A 17,393-nucleotide genomic window follows, 5' to 3' on the forward strand; every position below is an offset into this window, starting at 1 on the left:
CCTTTTACAGGGAACTCTACCAGAACCTACCAGCAAAGCCTGATACTTGAAGAATATATCCCATGGAATCTAATGGTTGACCACAATGCCAGTAACTACAGCAGGAGGCTTTCACACCTAGCTTTAACTGCAACCTCATTGCTTATGGGGCTCTACAAAGTAATACAACTTTCCAACTCTAAAATTAAAACAGTAATTTTTTCTTAATAGAAATGGACATGGTTTCACTACCTTCCCAGTGACCTGGGCAAAAAGATGGTCTAACTGAAAAAAAAAATAAAATAATGGATTCCTTTCAATTTATCACACATGGTGTTAGCAAGGGTTTGGCTCTTCTGCCTCTTTGGGGGCTAGTATTTTGGTAACCTTGGTTCTTTCAGTGCCACGTTTCAATAATAAGAGGGGAACACACCTCCATGAAAATACCTTATTTTGTTTTGGGAAGGGGTGGCTTAATGGGAAGAAACCGAAGCACTGAATATGTGAGGAACCTTTTCAGCAATTCCCCATAACCCAGGGTTAATTAAAAACTAAAGGCCATAGACTGTAGCTTGAAGCATGTCCAGCACAACGCTCCTGTGGGCTCACTAATAACTCTGCTCTGCCACAGCCTTGCTGTCAAGGGGAAAGCCCTTAAATGAAAGCTACAAATGGAACTAACAAGGTTTCCTCAACCACAGCCACTAAATGACTGTACCAGCCAGGCTGAGGAGGGTGATGGCATGTTGCTAGGAAAAGGGACCCCTGTTTCTACAGCCACCTCAGCCTTACCCATCCCGGTTTTTGCTTCAGCTGTACGTGATGCTACAAACAGTGTATCAGCAAATATCCCACTCACATGAGATTTCAGTGCCTTGGAGGGGAACAGTTTGAAACTGGATGCAGCTATTTTACTGTGGTGCAAGTGCCGAACACAACTACATTGGAAAAGTAGTGTGTAGAATGATCCCACAGTCAAAACAAAAATTATATGAAATTGCCTCCACCGAAAAAAAGAGTGAGGAAGTCTGAATTGTAGAACAGCACATGGGAAGTAGCCAGCATTTCCTCTGAGCTCAAAATTGATAAATAAAAGAATAAGCAGAAGAAAAAGCTCCTTTCTACTATGACTCAAAAGTGGTGTTTATAAAACAAAGAAAAACTACTATCCAAACCCTCTAAAATTCTTAAACCAAAGTCTGCAGAGCTGAAGTGTTACAAAAGGTTTAAAGTTGGGACAGAACTTCCCTATTAGTCCCTGTACTCCACATCTGGCAGATCCACGTGCATGTGCCTGGCTGGAACAGGGCAACTGTGAGTTCAGGAAGGAATGGGGTTTGTTTTGGTTTTAGGCCCAGGCTTCAGAATTTTCCCCAAAGACTAGGTCCCTTCTGTGTTTTGTATCCAGCGTTACTACACCTACCTCCTGCTCAGAGCAAGAAGCTGTAGGGAGGGCAGACACTAACCACAGTCTTTAGAGATGAGGTGAACTTGTTATTTCATCACAATTTTGAGACACTACATTATTTATACTTTCCAGCAACTTCTTATGTCTTTCAGCTCACTGACCACTGATGCAAATTTCCAAATTCTTTTTTGGAAAACAGAATTATTCATTCTGGTTTTTAATCTGAAAAGTTTCCACGCAAATTGTTCTGATTTTTTAGATATTTGCTAGAGCAGGCAGGGGCTTAAATATGTCACAGCATATTGTTGAAGATTATAGATGAGGTTAAAAAAAAATCCCAAATAACAAAATCATCTACAATTTGGCTACAAAAGTAATATTCAAAATTGTGAACAAATAGCAGAGCACAGAACATTTTGCTGATGGGCTACAGAGTGCCTGGCCATTCACACAGTGTGTTTCCAAGTGCATTAATGGCCAATGACTCATATGTCTCTAACAATACTATTCCAGGTAAAGGACTGCTGTGGTTAGTACAGAAGTGCTCTATTGTTAGAATCTGGGGAGAAAATAGCTCAGATATGCATGAACAGAAGTCTGAGAATATGTATTTTTTCCCAAGATACGTTCAAGGTTACTAGTTTTTTGTTCAAAGAAAAGCATCCTCACAGACTTAGCAAGAGAAACCTGCTTTTAAATAGATCTCTGAAAACATGCATTTGTGCAGATTTTATATCTATACATGCATGTAGGCATGCATATTTTCTCTTTTACTTTTTTCTGTCTCTATTAAAATTGCATTGACATTTTCACTCCAACTCATCTAAACTGCCTCGGTGAAGCCAGGAAACTCTCCAAGTAACACGCAAATAATTGACCCGTGGCATTGTTGGAGGCATATTTGGTTAACTGGCTCCTCTCAGCGAGTCATGTACTCACAGAATATTAGGGTTTTTGTGGGACCATGGAGAGTAGTATGAAGTAACAGTAGAAAAGAGCTTGGCAGAAAAAAGTCAAAGTGTGTGTTGTTCAGAACTGTGAGTTACTTATCCTAGCAAGAGATGGAAAACCTCTCTGCACTCGATTTTTTGTTTCAAGTTAAGGTTTCTCTTTCCAGGTTACTTCCATGGCACCTTGTGTTTCTAATCTAATGGTATCAGCAGGGTTTCCCTTGCTTCCAAAAATTACTGTTTGAGAAACCTCATGTTGGCTTCAAAACCACTTCAACAACATGCAATTTCTCCACAATCTTTATAAAGGTAAAAAGGAAATTTATTTTCAAGAGTATATGTTGCTACATACTACAAATGTACTGGGTGACAGCATTAGAAGTATCTATTATCCTCAATAAAATGCCTTTATCTGCTACTTAGCTCTACTGGAAATAATAACTACTGGGGGTGTAGAGTGCTTGGCAGGTTTTTGCTTTACTCTTCTCCCTTTTCTTTTAGGAATTATCTAAGGAAGGAGGAAGCTGAAGAGATCTATCTTTCAGCAGACGTTCATGGCCCAGGAACAAAGTGGGGATTTGCAGAGCAGGATGATCTGCTGTTGAACAGCGATCAGAAGGATAGGTTAGATTTTGCTGTTTCATTTCCAAATGATTGAGATACTTAACAAAAACCCAGGAGTTACTGCTGCAATTCTCCTATGAAAACCTTGCAAGGGAAAGGCCATGTATTTTTTGGAAGTCCTAAGGATCCTGCTGGGACAACAATGATATTTCTGAATTTCAGCTACAGAGGGATCCTGCTACGATAATCCTGTGCTGAAACACAAAAAGCAGAGATCTGAATGTAGATACCTCATGGCTTAATCTTCAGCATCCTCCCAGTGAATCACCTGCTGGATTGGAGGCTTTCCAATGCTAAGTATATATGAAAGTGTTTAATCTCTTCTCAAAAGGCCATAAGAGGCTGTAAACTCCCTTCCCATTTTTTTGTAAGTCAATTTTTTCAACTTACTGTGACTAACCATGTGTGTCCTACCACATGTTCAAACAACAATCTTAATAGAAGTTTGCTCTGGAGCCTTTATCATGGGCTAAGGCCAGTTAATTATCTTTAAATGGGCAATTTAATGCTTTCAGCTTCTGTGTAGGGCACGTTCAGGTTCCTCTTGTACAATCTGCGGATTTGTGACATTTGTTCCAGGATTGTTTAAAGGGGAGAAAATAATCATAGGAAAGGCAAAAAACCGTGTACACACTTTAGTATTGACACCTACCTGATCGTGCTACCCTTACAAGTAGATTGCCACATAACAGGAAAATCGTGATGCCTCAGAAGAGGACTCATTTCTGTTTCAGCTCCATCCAACCTGGATGGACTACGGCTCTTTTGGAGCCTTGGTAATGCTCCATAGCAAGTGGAGTCAGTTGGCGCACCAGGCAGGTGATAAGGACTCCTGAACGCCCTGAGGTAGCACCAGGCACCTGTACAGGGAGGTGGCTTTAGAGAGAGGAGATGGGGATGTGGGACAAAGCTAACAGAAGACACACTCAGAATCTGGGACCTCTACTGTTTTTATCAGGACATTCAGAGGAATTATCTGAAAGATTTACTGTCATAACATCTGAAAGGTTTACTGTCATAACATTTAGCATCACTAGCTAAATTTAGGATTCTCCACTCATTTTACTTCATCTTCTAATTCTTGACATCATGACAGCCCTGGTTTTACAGTTTGTGCTGCTCTGGGGAACACGAGACTCTGAAGGATAAATACTGCTTTTAAGAGAGCCTCTTCCACTCGCTGTGATCTGCCATTTTGCTATTTGGACTGTGCTAGGCACTGTACATACCTAAAAAGGACCCTGATTGAATGGCTTACAAGCCAAGCATGCTTCATTAAATCACACTGTGTTAGGTCACAGAATCACAGAGTATGACGAGTTGTTGGAAGACATCCACAAGGATTGTGGAATCCAACAACTGGTCCTGCACAAGACCATCCCCAAACAAACCAACCGTGTGCCTGAGAGCACTGTCCAAATGCTTCTTGAACCACTTCCCTGGGGAGCCTGTTCCAGTGTCTGATCACACTCCAGGTGAAAAACCTTTTTCTAATATCCAGCTGAAACCTCCTCTAAACTCAGCTTCATGCCATTTCCTCAGGTCCTGTCCCTGGGCACCACAGAGCAGAGATCAGTGTCTGCCCCTCCTGTTATCCTCTTGAGGAAGTTGCAATGAGGTTTCCCCTCAGTCTCCTCCAGGCTGAACAGACCAAATGACCTCAGCCACCTGGCTTCACTTCAAGGCTGTTCACCATCTTTGTTGCCCTCCTTTGGATGATTTCTAACAGCCTAATATCTTTTTTTTTTTACATTGTGGTGCCCCAAACTAAACACAGGACTCGAGGTGAGGCTGCCCCAGCTCAGAGCAGAGCAGGACAATCCCCTCCTTGCCAGCTGCCAATGCTGTGCCTGATGCACCCCAGGACAGGGTTGGCCATACTGAATTTAATCCTGGTGGCCTCACACATCATCATCCTCAACTGGTTTTGTGTCTACTGCCTCCCTCACAAATGGTATTTTACCCTTCTGTTTCAGGGAATACAGGAAGTCTATCATAAAGCATACACAACTCTCAAGGGCATGTGGAAACATGACCTCCTAAATGGGCTTCCATCTGTGAAAAACAATCTATTTCAGTGAAGATAATGTTCTTTGAGGCATGGTTGCGTGTTTTATTTGTTTCCAAAGAATCGTGAATTATTTCTGACCCTGTATAAATATGACATCAAAGCAATTAATCTCATGACCTATAGAATTCACTCCAAGGCACAATGGGAAGCAACCCTCTCAACTGAGGATGAGAAGATTACATTGATTTAAAAAAAAAAAAAAATTATTTTTTAGCTTCAACTGTACTCTTATAAGTTGAATGAATTTATACTCCCTAAGGCTCTTGATCCTATAAATCATGAACTAACAACAATTTAAGATAAAATAAACAGTCTATCTTCCTCTTGGAGATCAGCCAAAAGAAGAATATTTGCTACAAATCTTGCTCCTTCCCTTGAATTTAAGTCATTTGGATTAGGCTGTGAGAGAGGAATAAAATAAACAACCCTCACTACTGGTAGCCGGACAAACTACACATTACTTTACCTACTTTCACTCCATGAGTATATTGGTGAAGGAAAATCATGTATCATGCCTCCCTATCCAGTCTGTACAGAAACTCACAGTGGAATATTGACCATTTGTCTGTGCAGTGGGCTTCAGGGGTGTTTGTATGCCTGACAGAGAGGTTACAAAGAACCTACATTAAGGAAAATTGCCTCCTTGTTTCTAAGGAAGGAGGTGTTGCAGGGATACTTCTCTCTGTGAAGAATGCACCTCTCCCCAATGAATCTGAACGTCTCAAATATTGATCTTTGTCAGTTCTTACTCTTAGCTTTTGTAACTTTCTAATTTGTTCTGTATTTACAGAGGAAAACAAACAGTAATCTGAATCCTCACAAAATGAGGGACTTAAAGAGAAATTTTGGATATGACTTCTAATTAATCTCCTGAATTTACACTATGTCCCCATTACATTATCTGGAGAAGGAAACGTGCATCTCTGAAGGGAAAAGAACCATAGGGAGTTTTACTGCATAGAATGAGCAATGACTCATAGAATTGGGAAAATAATCTTCTCATATCAATCAAGTATTCATAGAAGGTACACGAATTACTGATATAAGTGCTTGCAAAAAGCATGTTTAAACACCATAATAAAATTACATGGCAATGTAAGACTAAAACAAAGGACACGCAGTACTAGAGGGAGGGGTGCAGAATGAACTCATTGCATACATAAAGGTGATCAAAGACTGAGAGATTAAAATTCAAGTTTCATGTGCTATTCCTGCAAAGACATTGTTTTGAGATGAACAAGAAGTCTGGACATTCAGGTAGAAATCAAAATACTAATTTCAGAATGTGAGACCGCTGCTTGAGATTTTGTCAAAGGCTGAACTTGTTCCAGATCATTTGTGCGATAAGGCTGAAAGATCATTTGTGTGATAAGTTTCAGGGAAACAAGAAATCCTGAAAATTTGTGACTTGGAGATGCTTTCAGATGCCTCTTGGTAAAAGCAGTCAAGACAGCAATACAACCAAGGATCCTGCCAATGAAAACAGTATTCCTCAGCTCAACCTACAGACCAAAGTGACAATATAAGGCCAGACTGGGGAGTCTGAGCTGTACCTTGCCGACGCCGACTGTTGAGTTTCCTAAAGCAGGTGCCCTCCACAAGCCGATTGAGACGTTGCTGCTTGATCAGTTCTAAGATCTCTGGCTGAATCTTCTCCTTTAGTTCCCTTGGGAGAGAAAGTAGGCACTTGTAAAATTCAATCAAAGACCATCCTTCCTCTGAAACAGTCTCACAAGATGATTCTGCAGGGTGTTTGAAGAGGACTTCAGTCATAGACAAGCCCAGGTCAGAATCTAGTCTGCCCCAGAAAAAAAACCCCTTTTTCTTTTAACAAAGAACAGGAGTCAGGATATCTTTGTTGTAGACATCTCCCTGTTACAACATCAGTGTATGACTCAGGCAAGTTGCCTGTTTTTGTATTACTTTCCTCATTCTAAAAATAACACTTGCTATAATGCATCAACAAGATTTTTCCATAGCAAATAATGCTCTTTCATCATAGGAGCCCTGTGAAGCTTATTTTAGAGTCTGTCACCTTCTGTTGCATGATCCTATGCCGGTATACTTCTCTAGCACTATTATTTAGGGCAACACAAGAAGGCTAGAACACTTTGAAACAACAATAAAAAGTAGGGAGCAATGCCAATGAGCAAAACTAATAATGATCAGTGATATATTCTTGTCCTTAATCTCATATAATTTGATTACTTTATTATTATCAGAATTTGTGGAAGACTAATTCATGACTAGGGAACACCCAAGGATCCAACTTCATCTTTGCACAGGAGTGCAGAGACCTACAATACATCTAGAAATAATCATATACATTCTTCAGAAAATCCATTTTCTCCATCCTATTTTGATAAGAGTTCAACATGTCAAGAACTAGGCAGAAAACATATGCACATGATATTTAAAGTTCAATTTCGTACACCATCACATGGATTCACAGATGTCTGAATTCATCAGTTATATCCTCACTTAGATTCATTAAGAATACATAAAAGACAGGTTTAAACATCAACTCGACAGCAAGCCTAGTAAGATTAAAAAGAAATAACTGAATGTGTAGAAGATTTATAAAATATGAAGTTTGTCAGAACCATAATTTTGCATTGCTGTGCAAATTGGGTAATACCAGAAATCATTCTGTCTGGCAGTATGTTCCAGCAATCATCATCAAAAGGAAGCTAAGCTGTGGTATCCCATAGAGACAACAAAAAAATTTTCCCTTCTTGAAAACTTAGGAAGCCCATTCTCTGCTGATTTCCACACTCATTTGGATCCTACGCCTTTGATCTGCCAGACCCCCACTGAAATCACTGCCAATCCTCTGCTACAAAGATCAGGCCTTTAGAATAAAATGCCCTCTTTCCCCTAGGTGTTGACAAAATGATTGGATGCATAACCCACTGCATATTTACAAGCTGTGAAAATCTAGGGGGTCAAAACCCCAAGGAAACATTGTAACTATAGAAACAGGCCATCTTTTGGAAATGTCTTATTAGTCCTTTAGGACTTGAATTTTCAAGCACTGCTGTTTTCCCATTGGGATCTAAGATATAAATATGTTGAATGGTTAAATACTGTGATTAAAATAATTTTGTGCTTGACTGAATGTCTTGCCTTTACTGAGCTTGTGAGCTTCTCTGTTCCTCAGGTAAAACCTGACAGCAGGGGCTGAGGATAACAGTGTTAAAACACAAGTGTGGATTACTCAGCAGTTCAGGCTGCTGACTAAATCTCCAGCTGGAGTAATTTCAAACATTCAAGACTGGTATAAACATCAGTTTGATAGTTAGGTAGTTTTAACGCAGAAATTGGATGGTTATCATTAAGTAGGTGTTAAGGATATAATAACATTATATTTGCAAGACACTACCAAAAAACCAAAAATGAATGGGTCACCCAGCACATTAACATCCGAATGTTTGCTCATAACATTCTGTCTTCTGGCCTCTAATGCCCCACCTGCCCTTAACAAACCAGGGGAAGAGAAGGACTTTTTAACCAATCCAAAATGAAACAGGTAATCCTCTCTAAAATACTTCAGTGCCTAAGGCAGACTTTGCACGGGAGAAGGGGATGTAAGAAAGAAGGGACCTTTGGTTATGTTCTGGAAGCCCTCTGCACACATACATTTTTGCTCTCACAGTCGTAAAGCTCAGTGTGCTACTCTCTTCTGTTTGATCGTCCTTGCCTGATCACACAGAAGTTGTGGAGACAACTCATTTTTCCATGCAGAAACAGTCCCTGGTAACTCTCGACTTAGTGAAAGACTGTAAGACCATCGTGCCCTTGCCATGGTGACTTTCTGCACTTACTGTCCTCAGCAGCTCATGCCAACACATGGTTACTCTGACTTGTATGGTTCTCAGCCATTTTTCTGACATCATGACTCCAGAAATATTTTTGCAAGGTGATCCTGCCACTCAGTGCTCCTCACTGTCAAGGTTTCTGTTGCACCATTTTGAGGTGACAGAAATGGGTCAGAACAATCAAACCAACTCTATTTCCTTCTGAAAGACACCTGAATGCAACAAAGTTCTGTTCCTCACCATCAGTATCTAAAGACAGGATGGTTAGGAAAACAATCTTTGTGCAAGAAATACATCCTCCTGCCTAATTTTAAAACCCATCAGGAACAATCAGCTAAAGGAAGATCATAAATGCAAATACATTTTGTGAATATTTATTTATTGTCCCTCAGATGACATTTGCTTAACAGTTTGTACTTTGTGAAGAGAGAGAACAGACTTAAGTCTAAGGAGACAGTGACTTTAAAAACTGCCAGTAGTTTCCTACTGTCTTTCTGGCCCATAAGAACATAAAAAGTTTGTGCACTGGTAAGACAGAGGGGTGGAGAGAAACACACATTATTATGTATGTTTGCTAATTTTGTGATCTCACTGGTCTTAACACTGGAGGCAATACTAACAGCAGTTACTTGTTTTTAAAATATCTGAAAATCATTAGAAATTATTTTCAAGATTTTCACATTAGACAAATTCTTCTTCAGCACCAGGTAAAACTGTCTCCAGCTTTTACCTTTCCAGCTTATAGTTAAAACTCACTTGACAGTGGTCTTCTTTCCAGAATGGGGCATATTACAGACATTTAAATTATTACAAGGCAATGGGAGACTAATCCCAGAACTGGTTTCATATGTTTTGTCCTTTTGGACATTTCCAAAGGGAAATTTTGGAAATGTCCAAAAGGCATCTTTCTGGTGTCTAGCTATGCTCCCTCATCTGATCATGCATTCAGAGCAGGTAGTAGTGACTCTTTCTAACACTGCAGAGAAATATGAAGGATAAAAAGCAGAAAAGCATCCAGACACCTTCCTCGCTTTCCCTGTGTGTTGCTGATTTTCACACAGATGTTGCTTAGTAATGGCTCCTTAGTTGCCATTAACTCTCCTTTAACCAGCAAGTCCCTAACTGGATGCCAAATTTTTTTTCTAGCATTAACCCATCTCTGTTGCCATTTAATTTGTCAAGGAGATCTCTGGTCCTCTATAGGTCCACAGGATTCCTAGCCAACTTCTTCTACAGCCATTCAAAATGAAACTGGGATACTTTAACATTTCATTATGGAACGGCTGTTTGGATGACCAATAATGATACCAAATCCCTGACTCTCTTCTGAAGGACTTTCTATTTTTCCTAATCAAAAGTAGATATTGATAAAGCTTTACTTCATATGATACAACAATGCTCATATAAAAGAAACAACTAATCCTTGCAAAACAAGGTTGTTGTAGTTATGAGGATCTAAGGCAACACATTCCAGTTTACATTCAAACCAACTTCACTGAAGCTTCTCTTATCCAGCAGCTTGGACGCTTAAAACCACAGTGCTTCATACAATGAACAGAAAAAGAAAGACTTCTATCATGTTCAAGGCATGAAAAGCCATTCCCTGATTGCCATATCCTCAAGCAGAATTAAACAAGATCTGCTGATGTTACAGGCACCATTGTGCACAATCTCTTTTAGCATATCTGCAGGGCTTTAAAATATACAGCACAGCCACGATTGCTCTTTTCACTCTCAGTCTCTTTCCCTACAATGGGGCCATGATTCTGCACTTCTATCAGCTGTGCCATCTATGCAATTTGACAGAGTTCAGTACAGGGAATCAAATCAAAGCACAAAATGAAAGGACTGTTTCTTTTCACAGTCAAGAACAAGTGATCATGGATGTAATCAAAATGCAAATGCACAGAGTTAAATCTCTGCAAATGCAGTTGTGATTGCTTAAACACCTTATTGATTTACTTAGCCTTCATAGCCTTTAGGCTTAGCCTTTATCCTGAATTTGAAATGATTCTCTGGTAACACTTCAGTTGCCTTTAACTATTTCTGTTGGCTGTTTCACTTGCTCCGTGGTGGGGAAGGAGACTCTGCACTGTGGCAGCAACTGGCCAGAGTGGCACTGTAAATTAAGAGTTTGCACAGGGCATTTGCAACTCTTTCAGTGCTAGGTGATGGTGCAAGAGAATATAAATAATTGACCTGCATCATACTTAAACTGTTGTGTCATAAGGAAACCAGGGAAGATGAGAAGCTTTGGTGATGAGTTCACAGTTCTGAGCAGCCTGGAACTGCTAAATGTTGCAGGGAATTTGCAGGGGCTTTCTGAGCAGTGTAACAATACTAAACTAACTGGAACCATTTGCAAATTTTTAATTGATGCATTGCTACCAATGACATCAGTTCTAATTGGGCATTAGGTTGTATCTTCTAACACACTGGAAACATAAAAGAAGCAGTCCCCCTTTGATCCACACTGGTATGGTTAAAATTTAGTTTGTAATTCCATTTTGCTTACACTTCCACTGTTGCCTTGCTGCCCCTGGAGGAATGTGTCCCCAGAGCTTGTACTTAGATATTTGTATCCTTCAGAAACAAATCCAAATTAATACCCTGCTTCTGAATCCTGGAATGCTCTGGTCTAAATCCATTTCTATACTTTTGCCTTGGAAAAGGATATTTAGAGTATCATGAGGTATTCCACTTGCAAGAGTCAGGATTTCATGACATTTCAGCTGATGCTTCTGGAGTCCTCACCATCTCTCAGCTGATCTCAAAAGCTTCCTGCTGTTCTCAGCACAGCATTTGCACAGCACAGAGTCTGCATCTGTCCTGTGCCATCAGTTCAGCCACAAGCCCAGACCTGGTCCAGAGCCAAGTGCAGCCTCCTCTCCTCATATAACAGAACAAAGAGTATTCTGAGACATGAGAAAGAGCTATGGAGGCAATATTAGCCTTCCATACTTTGCAGTAAACAACAAGCAAAGGGCTGGCAAGCTGTCAGAATGTTGCTACAAATAAGTAAATTAATGCTTGTCATTAACACCAATTTATAATAATGTTATATACAAGGACAGCTCTTTTGGAAAGTTAGTGTGTGTTGGCTCCTCTTCTTCTGGGCTTCTCCCTGTCTTGCTCAGAGGGGCTTTAACAGAAGACAAAGTTGTGGTGTTTGATTAGTTTGATTTTATTTTGAAAGACACTACTAGCACCAAAATCAGACTCACAATCATGCAGAGCTAGGAAATGTCAAAGCACTGTTTCATATAAAGAAGTCAAGAGAAATCCTGCTGGGATTTGCCAAATCTGGTTTCACTGAACTCAAGGAAAAAGTTATGATTCCCAGCAGAAGAAAACATGTACTTTAAGCAGATGCCTTGCTACTGCTTTTGAGCACAGATCCCTGGACAGCTTTTCTCCCTGGGATTCCCCAGAAGAGCTCACAAATGTCATTCTCCCTTGTTAATCATTCCATGAAAAAATGAGTGGGGAGAGAAGACAATACTTACAGAATTGGACGAGACTGGAAATCTTCCTGGTTCATTCTTTCGGACTGGCGTATTTTCAGTATTTCTGTGTAACTGAGATTCTGAAGTTTGCTCTTGAATTGATCCAGAGAGCTAGGCTTGGTAGTGAGTGCTCTCATTATCTGTTCTTTCACTACCTGCATTACCTGCAGTTGACAAGGAAAGAAAAAGAAGCTGTGTTAACACTTTCTGTGTATTTGTTCCAAATCTTATTCTGGGTCACGCTAAGGTTTCTAGGTACTGAACATGATTAGCTTATGTGGTCTCTTAGACAACTTTTCAGCAACATAACTAGAAAATAAGCCAACTTCTGACAGGGCATCACAACCTACATCAAAAGCTCGTCTGCTCAGTGACAAAACCGGGGTTTTTTGAGGGTGGTGGGGAGCTGCTAACTGGCCCATTGCTTCCTTTTATCCCTTATACCCAGAGGCAATGGGCACACACTGGAACACTGGAACCACTTTAAACCCCTTTGAACAACAGGAAACACGTTTTCACTGGAGGGTGACCAAACACTTGCACAGGTTGCCCAGGGAGGTGATGGATTCTCCATCCCTGGACACACAAAGAAACTCAGGACATGGTCCTGGGCAACTGGCTCTGCATAGCCCTGCTTGAGGAAAGGCTGCTGACCAGGTGATTTTCAGAGGTAAAACCAACCTCAACCCCTTTGAGATTCCATGAGAGCCTTACAGTGCAGGCACGTTGTGGCCATACACAGTGAAGGAAAGAGAACTCACTAAAAGAGACCATTAGTCAGGGAAAGAGAGAGATCACTTTGCCAAGGATATTACAGGATTGCTTTTGAATAAATGCCATAAACAATGCAAAACCAAAAAATGAGAATGAAGGATGGCTAGGCAACAGCCATCTATTCTGCATAATATTATTTTTTCAGGACAAAACTGCTGAGACACAGTTAACTAAGGAGAATTGCTTGGATCTAGTTCAGATAAATACATGTGAGAGATTACTCTCTGTCTCTCCATAATCCTAGACTCATTTCCTTGGGGATGGTGCAAGTTACACACTTCAAAATATTTATCTGATGATGTGCCTAAATTTGCTGAAAGAATAATTTATCATACTCAGAAAGGTCCATCACACCCAAATGCCAAAGCTAAAAACAAGTAGGCACCCCAGTATCAAAATGGTAATGACAGAAATCAACAGTTACACAAACAGAAGGCAAAGTTTTTACTGTGCTGGTAATTTTCCTCTATTCTTTCATCTTCACCATGCATCTTAAAACAGAAACTCAGCCCCTCAGAGGTTCCCTAATAATTCCAAACCCTTCTATTTCATATAAATATTTAATTGTTTCACGTGTGTTGCCTCAATCTTCTAACTCACTGCCTGCACTGTTTTCTATTTTTGCTTCCTGAGATGTACCTTCTTTCTCAGATGGCATCTAGCACTCATTTTAGCTGGTCCAGCTGGTAAAACTAAGGAACTAAAGAACTGAAGAATTACTTAGCTGGTCTAATAGTGAGAAATAGTACTTCTCTATTGAAAGAGGAACTCCTGACTGGCACCTGACCACTCAGAGGAATTAACACCTCCTTGCCTGCATTCACAGTGTCCACACCAGTCCAAGTGGGAAAGGTGCTGTCACACCTCAGAAATGACAAACCACTGTAAACCCCAAACAACCTGAATGCTGATGGATCATGCCCAACAAGGTGAGTGGCATAATTCTACTGATTTCACTGGATCTTGCTTTAACAAGTAAAAAGGCTTATGTAATGAAGAATGTGTCCAAAAAGGAAACATCCTCAAAGGAACAGCAGGAAAGAGTGAAACAGAAAATTCTAGTGCCAAGATGGATGTTTAAAAATATGTTCTGTCTTCCTCTTTCGGCCTTCTCGACAATGACTACCTATCACTACTAATTATTTTAAAATATAAATATAATGCTGCAATCATTTATTCATGCATGTAATTTCAGTTTCGTGACTTCGTTCGAATTTCTATAGAGCTCTGATTTTTTGTTGCTTACATATAGATTTAGTTTCCTAAATTCAGGGACTCACAATAGGGAAGCTGTCTCTTACAAGCAGTTTTTCTCATAAAAAAATGGACAAACAACTTAAATAATTTATTTTAGGGAATTGCATGCATGAGGATCTTTCCAGTCTGATCTCTAAACTATCTACATGAAGCAGTCCTCATTCTTGGATAAACTGTGAAAAAGAAGTTCAAATTCAGTAGATTTGGAGCTCTGTCACTTGGGCTTCTTTGCAACACCCTTCTCTGTAATTAATTTTTAGAGTTAACAAGCAAATAATGAAAATTCCTCTTCTCTGCTGTAGTGTGGAAGGTCATTCACGGGGTATCATGAGAGCCCCTTGGTGCAGAGGCTGCCCCTGCCCCTGCGAGAGAAGGCAGGAGGTGTATGCTCCAGGGCCAGCACGTAATGGGACAATCTCTTGCCTTGTAATGTTTATAGCCAACACTGTTTAACTAGCTGGCCAAAGTGTCAAAGCTGCTGCTTCTAGTGAGTCTCCTGAGCATTTGGGAATCACTGCCAAGGACTTCTAATCTGTTCAATTTCCAATGCTCAGTTGCCAGCCTTTGATTACTGCTCTCTGAGAGGCGGTGTCAACCTTTCCTCCTCATGTATCCGACTTTACAATGAAATTAAATGTATTCTCCACTCACTGTGATTGCACATAGACACTGTAGACAGTTGTTTCAATTACATTATGCTTTGCTACTCTTACTGAGAAATGAGTGTTTCAGAAGATGCATTTACTTTAAATCATGTGCTTTTCATCTGACAACCTCTTTTATGGGTAAGAGAATCCAAGTTCTGTGTTGCAACTAAGAGAGGTAAATTCACTGAGCACATGAAGAGAAAGACAATAGGAAGAAAACAACAATATTTTTTTTCAATTAAACACATAGGACTTTATTCCCCAGATTTTGTATTCATTTAACATATTTCTACAGCTACTATCCTGCCATGACATGTTTTTCATTAAGCTGTTTTAGTCTAGTTTGTTATGTGTTTTGCTTATTTGACCTCATCTTTGTCATATCATATTCTGACTACTTTGGCTTTCCAACATTTACCCCCTCTCCTCTCTCTTTCTTGCCATGACAATTTTTGCCTGTGCAAATTAAGTCAGTTCTTCCTGGATGGAGCAGAGGTCTGAACTTGGGCTCTAAAACAAGGGGTCAAAATAAAAAGAGTGAGACATTGTTAATACCAAAAGGAGTGGTTTATCAGGGCCAAACTCTACAGCATGCTTCTCACTGATATTATTTCAGCAGCTTGCTTGCAGCTACAGAAAGCACAAACCTTTCTACTCTCCTTACCCCATACTGATGCAAAACTTGCTCTTGATACTGACAGAGAAGCCACACAGCCCTCTCAGACATGCACCATTAGCCTGCAGGATTCTGGAAATTTAAGTCTGAGCCTTCCACCTTCCACTCACCAGATACATTCCTTCCACAAACTCACAGCATCAATCTTTTCACAAACCTCCTCCAGAACAGCCTGAAGGCCCAGATGTTCACAACAATCCATCTGGGATGTTACCCAAGTGATAGTGGCTTTGCACTGAAAAAGGGTACGTTTGGATTAGGTATGAGAGAGAAATTCTTACTGTGAGAATAAAGATTGCCCAGTGAAGCTGTGGATGCCTCACCCCTGGAAGTGTTCAAGGCAGGCTGGGTGGGGCTTTGAGTAACCTGGCTAAGTGGAAAGCGTCCCTGTCCATGGTGGTAGGGCTTGAACTAGATGGTCTTTAGGGCCCCAGATCACACCATGATCCTCTGATCTGTGGAGCACCAGACAGGAGATGAACCCTTCTCATAATTTCCCCACAATATCAATGTTTCACTTGGATAAGGACGCCCTTTGATGTGCAATGACACCAGCAAGAACACGTCTGGATGCCATCAGAGAAGCCTCTAAGTTGTACCTCTTGTATTTTGGGGGAGTTGTTACACTGATTGCTGCTTGGATGGCTGACTCAGGGGCTTGGGTGTGTCAGCATGTAGTGCTGACCTACTGCTATTGATCTTGACAGTTCACCTTCCTTCTGCACAGACAAGACTTGGATATAAATAACCCACACTACAATGATATGCTTAGTTCAGTGCTTTCCTGATTTGGCTCAACATTATCAAGTACTGCAAGGTGTGATTCCCCCACCTCACTGCAGCAATGATAAAAGAGCAGCCACTGAACTGCCCTTCATCTGGAGACTCCTCTCTACAACCAGACTTGAAGAACCTGAGATGTGAGAAGTTTCAGGCCCTCATTCACTAGCTTTTTCACTTGACCGTTTAAAAATCATCCAGCCAACAAACAGGGAACTGGAGGAAAGACATCTCTTTGCAAATTGGTTGTAAAAAATTAATACTTAGCTTCCTTCCTATCTAAATGTTCCTGAAAAAAAAGTAGCTTGGTTAATACAAGTTAAAGAATGAAGGTAGAAACAATTTAGCGATTGAGATCCAGCTTGATCATTTCAGTGTCACAAAGAGATTTCCTTCAGTTAAATCCACAAGGCAGGCAAAACCAAGGCTGTAGGATGAAATAGCCGAAACACTGTTAATGAACAGTGCTCACTGACAAAGGAGGCTGTAAAGAAAATTTAATTCTGAAGGGAAAGGAAACAACTTCAGTTTACCATCAGCCTGTCAACTCCTTTAATGAAAACTTTACATGTTTAATGTGTGCAGCAGGTAATTTGAGACATTTTTTAGACTGTTCCAAAGGATAAATTGTTACAACTAGATCAATGGTTATGTTTTCAGAGTACTCAGAAGAGTCATCCTGAGAGGCTTCAAGGTCCTTGGAAGATAATTTAATGGTAATTCCCCCCACTCCCCACCCCAATCTCCACATATTGCTGTCTGTGAATTCACTACACCAGTCTCTCAGTCACAGCCTGTACCAAACATTCACTCCACATTACTTTAGAATATTAATCTAAACATGCCCTCCTACACAAGCAAATTTAAACTCAGTGCTGGCACAATCTAACCATTGACAAGAGA

The 17,393-nt window shown here is 40.4% G+C and overlaps 1 protein-coding gene across 3 annotated transcripts in view; it reads right to left on the minus strand.

Annotated features, from left to right (window-relative positions):
* Positions 1-17,393, minus strand: part of ELMO1 (engulfment and cell motility 1) — a 302,214-nt gene that overhangs the window by 16,838 nt on the left and 267,983 nt on the right. For all 3 annotated transcript variants that reach the window (XM_058027258.1, XM_058027263.1, XM_058027272.1), the window contains 2 exons: positions 12,357-12,520; positions 6,586-6,698 (listed from right to left, as the gene is read on the minus strand). In XM_058027258.1, coding sequence (XP_057883241.1) covers positions 6,586-6,698; positions 12,357-12,520 — 277 coding nt within the window. The remainder of the gene's footprint in view (positions 1-6,585; positions 6,699-12,356; positions 12,521-17,393) is intronic.

The sequence above is a fragment of the Melospiza georgiana genome, chromosome 1 (assembly GCF_028018845.1).
Source record: "Melospiza georgiana isolate bMelGeo1 chromosome 1, bMelGeo1.pri, whole genome shotgun sequence".
NCBI classification, from domain to species: Eukaryota; Metazoa; Chordata; class Aves; order Passeriformes; family Passerellidae; genus Melospiza; species Melospiza georgiana.